Source organism: Haliaeetus albicilla, chromosome 6 (assembly GCF_947461875.1).
Source record: "Haliaeetus albicilla chromosome 6, bHalAlb1.1, whole genome shotgun sequence".
NCBI lineage: Eukaryota > Metazoa > Chordata > Aves > Accipitriformes > Accipitridae > Haliaeetus > Haliaeetus albicilla.
The window spans coordinates 26,336,984-26,350,545 of NC_091488.1; the positions used below are offsets into that span (position 1 = coordinate 26,336,984).

The following is a 13,562-nucleotide window of genomic DNA, read 5'->3' on the forward strand; positions in this document are numbered from 1 at the left end:
AAGGACAGTGCCTTCTTCAGCTCCCTGAGGAAACCTGTCACAGCTACATCTCTCTATGGGTCTATACTATGTACCCTTCTCCATTGACTAAATTAGTCTTTTCAGAGCCCTGTGCTACTTTTTCGCATACGGTGATATGTGAGATAACTCTCACATATCCACATGTGTTGTGGAAGTATCCACACTGTGTTGTACAGTGCACGTGTGTCTTTTGTCTAATCTGGAGGCATTGTGTGTACCAGCTCAGTTAAAATGTGAGATAAGAACTGAACCTCAGATCTCCCGCTCTGCTCCACCTGCTTCTGCTTCACCTGCTCACAAGGGCAGATATCTGGTCCAGAATGACAGGACCAAGACTGACAGCATTTTGTGTTCTGTTGCATTTGTGGCTTACAAAGATGCAACACTGTTACTTTATGAGCGTAAGCTTGTATGAGTGTAAGCTTGTATGAATGTAAGCTTAATCTTCAGTGTGTTTCTTTCAGTGTATTATTTGGAGAACTTTAGATCTAGCCTTCATGGATCACACCCTGGAAAAGCACAGTATTGTGAGTCTCACTAAGGTGAAATTTGTTCCAAAGGGAAACTAGAATAGCATATTGAAATTAAAGTAGGAAGTACTGATGTGCTAGCAAACATTTCAAAACCCTTCCTTGTAGAGCATTTTAATAACATAGTAATGTTTATGTAAAGTGAGCTTATAGTGTCACACTTGAATCTAATAAAGTGGACATTCATCATGCTGTAATAAAGAGAAGAGTTTCTAATTAAAGTAGGACATCATTTGCAGGATTAAAGTCATTTAGCATAATTGAAAAGTGTTAATACTCTATTTTACCCTCTTCCACTGGTATCACTTCAAGGGTAAAAACATTTTAAGGTGAAAATGCATCTTGTGTCTTTAATTGAATGTTATTACCTACTGATTGTACCATGTTGAAGCTGCTGTTTAATTACAAACCTGGAAAATTAATTACTGTATTGAGAACCAGATCCCTGAGGGCTAGAATGGTCTTTTTTGGCAAATAAATGCAACATAAAATAAAATGCAACATAAAAATGGATACCTACATGGTTTATAATCAAACATTGAAACATAGCTCAATGCGATTCACTACACCCTCATGTTAACCTTAATTGAGCATCAGTGAAGTAACACAGGTTAGCGTTACTGTCTCAATACACAACTTGCCAGATTTTGCAATGAGATGCCGTAGAATAGGTGAGTTTCCACATACTGTATATCATCATACAAATCTGGAGGATGGTATTTTGGCCAAATTACATGACTTTTCACCTTTGTGTGCCCAGCTATAAGTTGTTGCTTGGCTTTACAACACTTGCTTCTGCTTTTACTCAAGGAACTGTTTGCAGCACCACTGTTAGTGTTCAGAGTAATGTTATGTAGTCATCCTAGCCCACTCCAGTAATTGTAGGGCATTTTTCATTGTGAATCCATTTCTTGATCCTGTGTTTCTGAGCACAACCAGCTGGAAGGGAGGGGAGCTGTTCCGTCCTGAGTCATTTTTTGTGCCAGCTTGTGCATAAACAGCTGGTCCTTTGTACTCGGTAGCCTTTTCCCCAGAGCCTAACAGCTGCCCACCAATGAAAGTCACCAGGGCAGGGCTTGTGTAGCCTTTAGACTCTCTGGATTAGATTCTTTCTTGAGATAAATTCAGTAGTATTATATTAGGGATGACTCTGGTCCCCCTGTTTGCAACCCAGCATGCCACCGTTGTGCCCAGATGAGCAACCCGACAGCTAATTAAAACCAGTGAAATTGTAAAATCATTTCAAAAGGGGTTGTACTGTAATTTAGGGCAAGTCGTAATTCATAGTTATCTGGTCTTTGAAGAGAGGAGTTATCAGACTGATGAACTCCTCCCAATGTGTGGAATAGTCTCTGGGATGTGGTACCTCTCCAGAACTGACAAGCCCATCCTGAAGTTAAAAAGAAGGGTAGCCGCCCCTTTCTAATGCAGTGGTAAAGAGGATTCTGGATCTTTTTCCTCTTAAGAATTAGGAGCTTGATCTTTGCACTGTCTTTTACATTGTGTTTCTTTTTACACTTTGCATAATGAGTGATAAGTGGAGTCAAGCTCAGCCATATCAAAATTCTCTGCTTTCTCATAAAATTTAGTGGAGTTTTCGTAATACCCTCATTCAGTAGGTATCTGTGCCAGGCAGAAGTTATTCTGAAAGTTTCAAGGCAATTCAGAAAACAGGGCAATTTTCTGAGACCCACTTAGCCCTGTAGCCTGAAATTGTTTCAGAATTTTCACACTTTTTTTCATATTGGATCTGACATGTTTACTGGGTGCATATTGATTTTTGAGGAAAAATTTACTGTGATAGATTTCTTCAACACTGACATTGAAAGGGATTAAGGGGAAAGACTCACCTAAGGTGATAAGTAGCCTAGTAGGTTAATACAATTATAAGAGTGCCGGATCTTATTTAAATCATATCTATCTCCTTTTATAGCCAAAACCAGAGAGATAAAGGTGTGAGCTTCATTTCAAAGCAGAATTTTTTAAAATCCAAGTTTGTTGCTTGTCAGTTCCAAATCATTTTTTGTAAACCATTAAGGTCTACTGCAGAAGAAGCAGAGCTACAGAAAATTCATTTAATACCCTACTCTATAATTTTAGATTTTCTTTTTAGCCCATATAGACAAGCCTGAATGTTAGTAGGGAGTTGTCATTAGAAAGCACAGCAGAGCTATACAGAGCTGCAGTAATGACTGAAAGCTTATCACAGCATGGTAACAGCATTTTGGGATATTCCTGATACAAACAATTGTATTTTTCATAGAGTCTTGTTGAGCTGACATAAAAGCCAGACTCTGTTTTCCTGGAATTACTGTTGTTTAATTATTGTTTAATCTGTTTCCCTTTCTATCTCATTGGGCAATGCTGCTGACCTTTCTGTTCACGTTGCCTCCCTTTTCCTGTTCTTTTTTATTCACATCAAGAGCTGTGCCAAATGGTATAACTTTTTCCTTGAAAACACAGCCCTCACCACTAAAACCTTTTCAGTCCTTTTCTGTATTATTGATTCATTCAGTCCTTCATCATATGCAAAGACTACTACATCCATTCCAGTTATTCTTATTGACATCTCTCTTTTCTCCAATCCAGCCCAAAGGCAAAAGCTAATCTCCCTGTTTTGTGCTAACTGATGTCTTATCCCACATGAAATTATTTTTTCTCTCTGATGGTTTCCACATCAGATTTATACCCTTTCTCTTCACCCTCAAGGCTCCATGCTGCTTTTCTCCTTTGGTAAACCTCAGTTTTAATTTCCTTTTACTTCTCCTTTAAGCTCTCGTGCTCTGGCAGCTTTTCCTATTTTATGACCTGTTTGTATTTTCCTCCCAGCTTTTCTTCTGTGTCACGCTCTTACTTTCTCCTTTGCCCAGAACATATTCACAGCCAAACAATATGCTCCCTCAAGTCTCTAGGATTCAATCCTTTCTGTTAGTTTTCTAACGTTTACTGTAGTATTGTGTCCTCCTGATTTGATAGCCAACTAAGTATATTATTACAATTATGTTCAGAATGAAAATGAATGTGTCACAAATACAAATCACCCAAGTGTGACTGTTGGAAAATTTCTCCTCTCCTGTATCCCCAGCCAGAACACACCACTGTGTGCTGTCAAAGGCCTGTTTCTAATTTAAACTGCAAGTTGCCCAAGGCAGGGAAAGCTAGCTCTATGTGTTCATAAAGTCATAACCACACTTACTTTTTCTCCTTGTTTATATATAGAACTTTTAAGGAAAAATCATCATCTCTCTAGCTGAGGGAAAAGTGGTGCTTTTGTGTTTTGAATTGATGTGAGATGAATTGTCTTTGCAGAATCTACTCTTCCCAAACCAGCCTCTCCAACCCAACAGCAGGTATTCAGTGTCACCAACTGGAGACCTCACTATTACCAACATTCAGCGGTCTGATGCAGGCTACTACATTTGTCAAGCACTGACGGTTGCTGGAAGCATTTTAGCAAAGGCTCAGCTGGAGGTTACTGATGGTAAGCTATAGAAATTCCTATTTTTTCCTGTCAAAGTGTTTTAAAAGCAGTGTAAATAAAGGCATATGAGATCACATAATTCATACAAGTAAGCGGACAAGTTTCTACAGAAAATACAATGAAAAAGGGTCTCTGTGCAATTCTTTATGGTATCAAAAAGGCAAAAAGTTTGCCTTTTGCTTGCTTTCTGGAGGTTCCTTAACAATACAAACAAGGGACAAACCAGCTTAGAATAGGGTTGGTGAGAAAGGAAGCTGCTCAGTTCACTAGAGCTAAGATAGGATTGCAAAAAAACATTGTGAAGAATGAATAGGTTTGTGATTAAAGCAATGAATTGGGGTGCAGAAAAATGCAGCTCAATTCCCACCAGTCTTCAATATTATCTTAGGCAGCTAGTTTGGGGATGTGTCCTTAGCTCAATTATATCAACATAGTTGCCTTGAACTTACTGGAGTACTGTTGGTTTAGAACAGCTACATCATGTAGCCCTTTAGTCCCTCTGTGAATAAGGCACCTACCTCAGAGCTATGTTCTAAGAATTCCTCAGTATGGTTAGGTGTGAAAAGAGCCATGGAAAGACATAGGTAGAGAAGAGTTTTCAGGAAAGTAGAAGCACTACAAGATGTGTCTTGATGCTTTCCATTTCAAAATTCTGGGTTTGAATTTTATCCTGCCTTGAAGTTTACCTTACTCCATCTAAAAGCATGAATCCTTTTCATATGTCAGGAATCCTGTTGATATCCTTCTTCATCCCACTGTGGATAGAAGGCAGTTTGCATCCTTTAATGTTAGTGAAGAAAACAACAGAATTCCTTTTATACTAGGAGATTGTGGCATTCCCCAGCATCATTATTCCTTATCTTAACTGACTCATTAAATATCTCCTGACAGACTTTGATGAATTTTTGCCATTAAAACTGTTGTTATATGCAGGGGTCTACTTTTCCTGTTCCCTTAGAGACCTGCCTGCGCCATGAAAGTTTGAAAAGATGTCTAATTCTGAATAAGCTGGCTTTTCACAAGAGCATATTCATCACAAGTGACAGGTAGAGAGGTTCAGGCTCATGTTATAGAGGTTTGAGCATTAATTTGATGCCTTTTCTTTGTTTTCCACAAGCTGTCTATATTTTTATGACAGGGGGAGATAACTTCTGCCTTATCCTTGCATCTTTACAAGTAGTTTCTGGAGACTAAAGGCTAACCTTTACTCTGCAATCTCTTTATGTCCTTTCTCTCATGGTCTGTGACAAAATGATGCATTTTCATTCAATTCAAATTTAAATGTGGATTAAAAGGTCATTTAAAATTAATGGAGAGGCAGTATTTGTTAATATCTGTCCATAGTGCTGCCTGAGTCAGTGCCATGATGGTGATTGGAATAAATAGAACACAAAAACATTGGCTAAGAGGACATTGAGCTGTTAAGGGTTGCACCTGCTGATGCTGTACAGATTTACTGCAACAGGGGCTGAGTCGATCAAATCAGGTTCAAGGATATTAGTGATAAGGAATTCTTCCTTTTGACAGACAAGGCCTGTGGTCTATCTTTATCTATTTCTTGTGTGAGGGAAAAAAAAATAATAAATCCTAATTGACCCCTTTGGAACTTTCGTTAGTTGATTTAACAAGTCAACAGAAAGCTCACAACAGTGTCCCTGCTAAAATGCAAACACATCTACAATTAATTCTGATTAAAGGCGGTGTGCATTCCACATTGCTAGAGAAAGCATTAGCTGGTGGCTCTGCTGCTCAAGGAATGCAAGGCCTGCGTTCTTCAAATGCTTTCCAGAACCCACTGTCAGCATGATCATTATGAAATAATAAAAGGTTACTTTACAGAAATCCCATTTCATCCGTGAGTCAAAGGGCAGGTGAAGTCAGAAAAAAAGTGCTAAAACAATATTGTGGAACTGGGATTATACAAATAAATGTACCATTAGATCACAGATATTTTTTTAATTGCTTTCAGTTAGGAAGTTAACCATAAATGTCTAAATAATCTGTTTTGGTTGATGCTGAGCAGAGTTATGGAAGCTAATGATTTTTTTTTTCAGTAGGGAAATCTAATTTAATGGTTTTAAAAATATAATAATAGATGAACACTGTGCATGCTAGCTATATACTTAAGCATTAGTGTTCTAGTTTTTGGCTGGTGATTTCAGTTTTACTTCATAGCCCAGAATTTTTCTGTTTGGTTAATGATTTAATAATAGTGGCAAGCCATCTTTTTCATTTTGAACACATTTTTGTTTGATCCAGAGTAATTTAGATCCAATTGAAGTTCCAATACAGAATGAAAACATGTCATGTGCAGAAAAACAAGTGCTTAATTATACCATATATAGCAGTGTTTCAGTTGTTATATTTTTGCACTTACAAGTCTTTACTGGAAATATTTTTAACTCAAGTGTTCACATGAGAAGAGATTACTAGCTGTGATGAAATGTGCTGAGCTGAGTGATAATTTTGCTGATTATGGACTGCGCTAAGAGCCTTCAGTGTATTTGAAATTCAAATCTTTTATTTTCTTGAAAGGCTATCATATAATCCACTGTCTAATGCACATCTGGAAAAGCAAAATAATTTTAAAAATTGAGACAATCTTAGCAATCCCTTGAAACTCAAGAAGTGAATATGCAGCTCACAGTCTTAAAATGACAGATCATGCAAATAAACCAAATGCTTCCATCTATCTGTGCTCAAGACAAAAAGAATAGTTAACAATTAGTAATTTGTTCCATAAATTTATCCATCATGCACAGAATATTTTGAAGATCTCAATTTCTTCTTATCTAGTAATTATTAATATTTATTAATAAAAGTTTTGATCATTGCATGCTCAACTATAGAATCAGCCTACTTTGCCCAGTTTACCCAGCAGTTGCTGTTTAGGGTGAGTATTGGGATGGAGGAGCAAGCTTAACCTCCCACAGTGGATTCTTCTGGCAACATAAGAATGAACTGGTTTAGGATATTAAATTAATTAAAAAGATCATGTTTCTGGGCTTTTGAATGAAAGTGAAAGGCTGGACCTATAAGGATAATTCAGAACAGATTAAAAAACAAAAAAAAAAAAGAGAAGGAGTTGGCAGCATACCTCAACATCTCCCTCTCCACTGATTTGGAATAGACATTTAAGGCATTTTTTCCCAAACTCCTCTGCAATATTTTTACTATAGGTCTATTGAATATTCTGGGGTATGTCTCTCTCAAATCCTCCTGGAAGAATTTAATATCACTTACAGTTTATGCATCTGCAAATCTGCCTACCATGTTTCCTATCCCTTATCAAATGTATATTACATGTTTTATAGCAAGTGTGACAATTTCAAACAGGAGAGATTCAGAACAACATCACAGCCTCCTGTGAAGCTCTTCCACAAAAAAAGACAGAGGAAGGATTGGTCTCTGCTTTTCCACCTCTCAGGAGAGCACCCGGCCCTATCATAATAGTGTTCATCATGAGAATTTCATGACTTGTGTCTAATTTAACCCATTAATTCACCAGGAAAACTTCTGAAATGTTGATTTTGGAAGTGCCAAAGTAAAGACTTCATTTTGTTATTCTCTTATTTTAATTTCCTGTTGTAATTTGACCAAATTCCACCCAAATTTAAACATCATTTCAGTTAATCCAAATTGCATTTGTAATGAATAAACTGTTCATTAACAATATATTTTGTTCTTTTCCGATACTTTTGCTCAAAATTTAATCTGCATTTTATCACAAAAGGAATCTGATAACTTTTCAGTTACCAGAATATGTGAATATATGGTTGCTGGCAAATAGTTTCAAAACCATTTTTTTAAATTAAATTAATTTTGAAATCAACTTCTCTTTTACTATGCAAATATATTTTAGCCACACAAAATGTCTCTGTGGAATAGATATAAAAGTTTCCTGCTAGGATAAAACAATGTAAAATTTAAATAAAAAATAAAAATGTTGTAAAAGAAACTAACAAAACCCCCAACCTTTTTGTGGATATTTTTCATTATCTCTCTGTTCTTCAGAATGCTTATGATATATCTTTTTAAACCTCTAAGGGAATTTTGGATCCTTACTAATGAGGAGACCTATCTAGTAGGAACGCAAGCATGTATACACATTTTAGAGATTTACAAGTCATAGTTGTGAAGACAGTGCAGTCGTTCACAGATCAGTGGAAACCCTAAGTGTTCATTTAACCTTTAGCCTTAGTGTCATGGAAACCTGTAGTGGTCTTTCACCCATAACACCCTTGAAAATGAAGATTCCTTCTGGCCAGGAGACTTTCAATTACACTATTGATCAGAGCTATTTAAAGGATTATGAGCTGCTCATTTGGGCTGTAAAAAACCTAATTACATGCCAAAGAACAATATCCGTAATGCAGTAGGTTTTGAAAATACCTACATTGCTACACATATGAAAGGCAATTAGATGCAGCAAATAACTGCAATGGAATCATTAAGAACTTAAGTAATTCTTTTTCCTTAGTTTTTAGCTACCTAGAAAACTGGGATTTGCTGTTTTATGTTAAATTGAAAGGAAAATTTACACAGTTAAGTTTTCATTCTAATATACTACTCGTGCTGAAGGTATGCTGATAGTACATATGAGCTGAGATCAATTTTTATTTTACCAAATGGCTGAACTGTGTAGTCATAAGGAACATTAATGAGATAAAAAAATTCATATCAAGGTGAAAATGCATTACATTTTCTCTTTTCTTGTAATATAGTGTTTCCTGTCATATCTCGGAGTTCAGTGGGTGATATTTCAGAATATCCAAAATAGCTTTCACATTCTGGTGTTAATAAATAATCTGTATTGGCTTTCTATTTTCAGTTTCAATTTCAATAAATGTGATAAACTCACACTCCAAGGTACTACTAATACTAATGATTCTATCCTTTATGTATCTTGTTAACAAAAGAAGTTAGGTAGTATTTTTGCAACATTAACATTTCAGAAACAATTGTTTTAGGTATAAAATGTACCGCTAACATCTCCCTGATATTTTTTATTTGTTAAATAGCATAATGAAAGCACTTTGGATCTGTTGAAGGTTCCAGAGGTTGGCATCTCAAACAGCTCAAATACAACAGAAACCATGTTGCTTCACAATAATTTATTTTCAGTTCATTGTTAGAGTCAGGTGTTGTGTATGGACTATAATGAAACAGATTCTCAGCTAGAATAAATGATTCAAACTGCATTGACATTGGTGGAGGCAGGCTAACTTAGACTGGTTTAGGAGCTAATCCTGCTTGTTACAATATTTAATACCAGTCATATAATTGTTCAGTTGTTCAAAGATTTAAAGGAGTAGTGTGGCTGGTAAATATATCAAAATGAATTCTCAGTTCTGTTATACTGATTTTATGCAGGAGTCATAGCCTTGTTTATATTCAAGTATTTAACATTCATTTTGTATGAACACATTCTTTAGAAAAAAAGTTATATTTTGCTGCTTAACAGATGGCTCAGAGAATAGGTTCAACAGCAGAATTATTTATGAAAAATTGGTCTTTCAAGAAAAGTGAACATGAGCATTTTACCTCATCTTCAAGATATCCCACTGGTCATGGAATGGGGTTTATACACAGCCATGCACTCAGTCACTGGTTACAGAGTCCTTTAAGCAGTACTTCAAGCATGCAAATGTAAATTAGTAGGGGAAAAAAATTAAAAGAGTTCATGGCTTTTAAAGGTGATGAAATTATTTGATAAGTGAGCTGTTAAATGGCTTGATTGAGTTTGAACTTTTCTCCACTGAAAAGAGTGGTACAGTCATTTAGATCACTCAGATTATGAAAATGTTTTGTATTACTGTTAGATACTTTTGCTGATGAAAACTTGCAAGTTGAGCATGAATGGGGGATGTGATTGGTACCCATGCTAGAATGGCTATGGTGTTTCACTTTGAACTTTAACAGATTTTCTCTTTAGGTGCTAAATCAGGTAAGCAGTTAAACATGTTTTGATGTGACATTAAACATGTGCTTTAAGTGCTCTCCTAAATTGGAAGAAATAAGAGATGTACCTCAATTCTTTTCTGCATCAAGGTCTTAATTTTTATCCTATCTTAATCACATGAATCTGATGGTCTTTGCTAACAGAAGTTTATGTATCTAGGTGTTATCTTGCAGTGGTCAAATAAAATTCTTACAAAAATGCTTTTCAAATATACCAGTTAATTGTTAACATGTATCTGTGGGTCTTCCAGAAATAATGGTTTTATTATTCCAGAATAATGGTTAGCCTTTTAGAGGCTAACTGAAACTAGTCTCTTGAAATTGGTACTGCGTCAAGGAAAGGGCTAACTGCAGCAGAGGATCGTTAAAGGTATGGATGCCAACGCATGTGTCACTGTTCAGTCTTGACAGATAGGCCTCCGCCCATCATCCTCCAGGGGCCGGTCAATCAGACACTGGCAGTGGATGGGACAGCTTTGCTGAAGTGCAAGGCAACTGGTGACCCCCTTCCTGTCATCAGCTGGTTAAAAGAAGGATTCACTTTCCTGGGCAGAGACCCTCGAACATCCATACAGGATCAGGGGACGCTTCAGATTAAAACTCTGCGGGTGAGTAGCAATAACAAAACAAGCGCTGCAAGTGGTACATGGCTAGTCTCGAGCTGTTGACGTGTGCCTCAAGCAGCTCTGCTGTCTTGCTGTCTGTTGTCTTCAAAATTTACTTAATTGTCTCTTTTACTATGAAATTCTCACTAAGTTCACATCCTATTTCATTCTTTGACATTGTGTAGGGAAGGGGGGGTGAGGGGTGGAAAGAAGAGCCAAACTAGCATCAGATATTTCTATTAGAATTCCCTAAATATAGAATTGTATTTAAAATCTTACTTATGGTGCAGTAAAACACGAATTGGGGATGGACAGACATGAAAAGGACAGGCCTTCCTTATCTTTTCAGTCGGTCTTATCATGAAGCCATTGGCCTGTTGTCTCTGCTAAAACTTAGAGCAGTTCATTTTCAACACCTGATGGTAATTTTCCAAGAAGCTACTGTGCTCACAAGTGATTCTGGAGTTCATCAGGGTTTGGCCATGCACTTCCTCCATCAGTGAGTCTTGGCAGTCTTGAGCTGGCTGATTTATTCCAGTGTTATGCTTGCTAGAGATGTTCCATCATGTTGCGGAGGGGAGAAGACAACTAATACTGTAACATACATGCAGTCATATGCAGAGAGATTTCTATTCAAAATCAAATGCCTATCATAATATTTTACATTTTGACACAAGATAATACAATATCTTAAAAGTACAAAGAAATCTTATAATATTTCACATAGCATAATGTGAGATTTTGGTGTTAAACGTTGCATCTCTAATCTTTGTTTGGGCTTTTAATTTTTCCCTGCTCAAAGGTAAAAATGTACATTTGATTGTGTGCACAAGAACAAGCATGTATATGGAAAAATAGTAACGTAAATGTAATTATTTTTCAAGAACGTGAAGGCAATTTCAGAAACCATTTAATTTCATCAGCAGTAATTTCTGCACGTAGCTTTGCCATCCAAAAAAATGTCAATAAACGTAGCTACTGAGGACAAGACATAAAGAGCAGTTTTGTTTTCTGATACCATCTCATCAGTGACCGTAGATGAATTGTTAACTTCCTTGGAACAAAATGGAATTTATTAAAAAATTTATGCTAGCTTTCCTTGAGTAAACAATTTATCCTTCCTCCCTGGGCTGAAGGCAGGTTTAGGCCACGAAGGTTAATGCATTTTTCCTGTAGAGCTGGATTAAAGAGTGCGCTTGAATAGTCAAGATTCCCCAGTAGTGTTAGAAAGCAGCAATTAAAGGTGGAAGCTTAGTGATTTCAAACAAACTTTGAGGCATCGATGATGGGCTTCTGTGGAGTGTCCATGAGGCAGAAGCTCCTGGGATACCTGTCTGCATGCAGCTATGCAAACAATGAAATTGGTTCTGAATCATGCCAGTGCATTAATCTCACTGTTAGAGGCACAAGGTCTGTAAATGAAAGGAAAAAAAATTGCTTGCAAGGGGAGAGGAAAACAGTATTAGTAATGAGTGTGGTTTTGAAAGACATGAAGCTTTTATTGATCCTTAAGTGGCTCATTCACTAGTAACCAATTTTCCTTAAATGCCTAGAAAGACAATTTATATAAACCCCTTGATTGCTGTAGTGTGCACTGTTTGGCTCAGACTTAAGAATAAAAAACACACACAACCATAAAAATAAGATTTCTCCTGTACCTTGCACTTTTTATGAATTAAATATGTATTTAAATTTGGAATGTTTAACTTTTCTGTCAGGTCTACCTGAGCAAGGACTAGCAACACTTCCTAAGCAAAAAATGGCCACGAAATACATCCAAGTACACTTACATACCCAAGTTCAAAACAAATTAATATTTATCACCCACATGTCCGCAGCCTTCTCCTCCTGTCACAAATAATAATCACTATTGCAATCATAGAAGATTTCAAGATATGGGTAGAGATGAGCCACTACTATTTAAATCTTTAGGACCATCCTCTTCTGCTATTTAACTCTCTTTTTATGTGTAAATCAAATTATTCAGGAGTCTGCAGCAGTCACAGTAAACCAAGGGCCACAGTCACGTACATGAACATAGAATTTTTTCTGATGAGCCAATCTTCCCAGTTGCCCTGAGGAAGACAACTAAAAACTCATATACGTCACTCACTCAGTACTCTTTCAGACAGGTCAACATTGACAGAAAACTCCCTTCTTCTCCGTAGAAGCGTACCACACCAGATTTAGACACCTGCATTAATTAAGGAAGAGAATTGTTTATTTTACTGAATAGCAAAGATTTTCCATTCACCGCCCCTATTGTTTTTTCCACAGCACAAAAAAAGTATAAATAATTGAATTATCAATACACTATGTCTGTATCTAATCCATCCACAGTCTGGAAGTTAGATAATTACCATAACTTGCAAGAGGCAGCATATCTCCAGCTTGCTTTATACGTTGAGTTTGCCTTCTGCAAGTTACTCTGTTGTGTATACTACATAATTCATTGAGTATGCCATACACCATCTGTCACAGTAGTACACAAATGAAACTGAGAACCATAGCCTTGAGAAATATTCTCCATTATCACATAATGAAGAATTATATATTTAATAAAAGCTCAGAAGCAGCAAAATAAAACACTTCAGAATGCTATAAGGCGTTCTCCTCTGGAAAATCTGTCTCCTTTCAAGAGTCTTTCTCATTTCATTAGCAGTACCTCTGTATTTTGAGTCTCAGACATTTTCAGAAGGGTTTAATTACTGCTTGTATTTCATGGAAAAAACGTCTCCTAAAATGCAAGTTATGCTCATTCAGACAATTGAACGGGCATTAATCAGTTGCTTCCTGCCCCTAAGAATGGTACACTGCAGTCCCAGTGTATCTGAAGAAAATACCAACAAAATTAAAACATGACAAGGTTAAAAATCAATTAAATTATATATCAACAAGTAATCTAAAGAGCATCTCACTTATTTGGCTTGATATTCTTCTTGAAGAGTGAGGTATAAGCACATT

General features: G+C 36.6%; 1 protein-coding gene across 20 annotated transcripts in view; it reads left to right on the forward strand.

Annotated features, from left to right (window-relative positions):
• Positions 1 to 13,562, forward strand: part of ROBO2 (roundabout guidance receptor 2) — a 945,132-nt gene that overhangs the window by 835,416 nt on the left and 96,154 nt on the right. For all 20 annotated transcript variants that reach the window (XM_069785365.1, XM_069785369.1, XM_069785356.1 and 17 more), the window contains 2 exons: positions 3,861 to 4,032; positions 10,396 to 10,601. In XM_069785365.1, the coding sequence (XP_069641466.1) occupies positions 3,861 to 4,032; positions 10,396 to 10,601 (378 nt within the window). The remainder of the gene's footprint in view (positions 1 to 3,860; positions 4,033 to 10,395; positions 10,602 to 13,562) is intronic.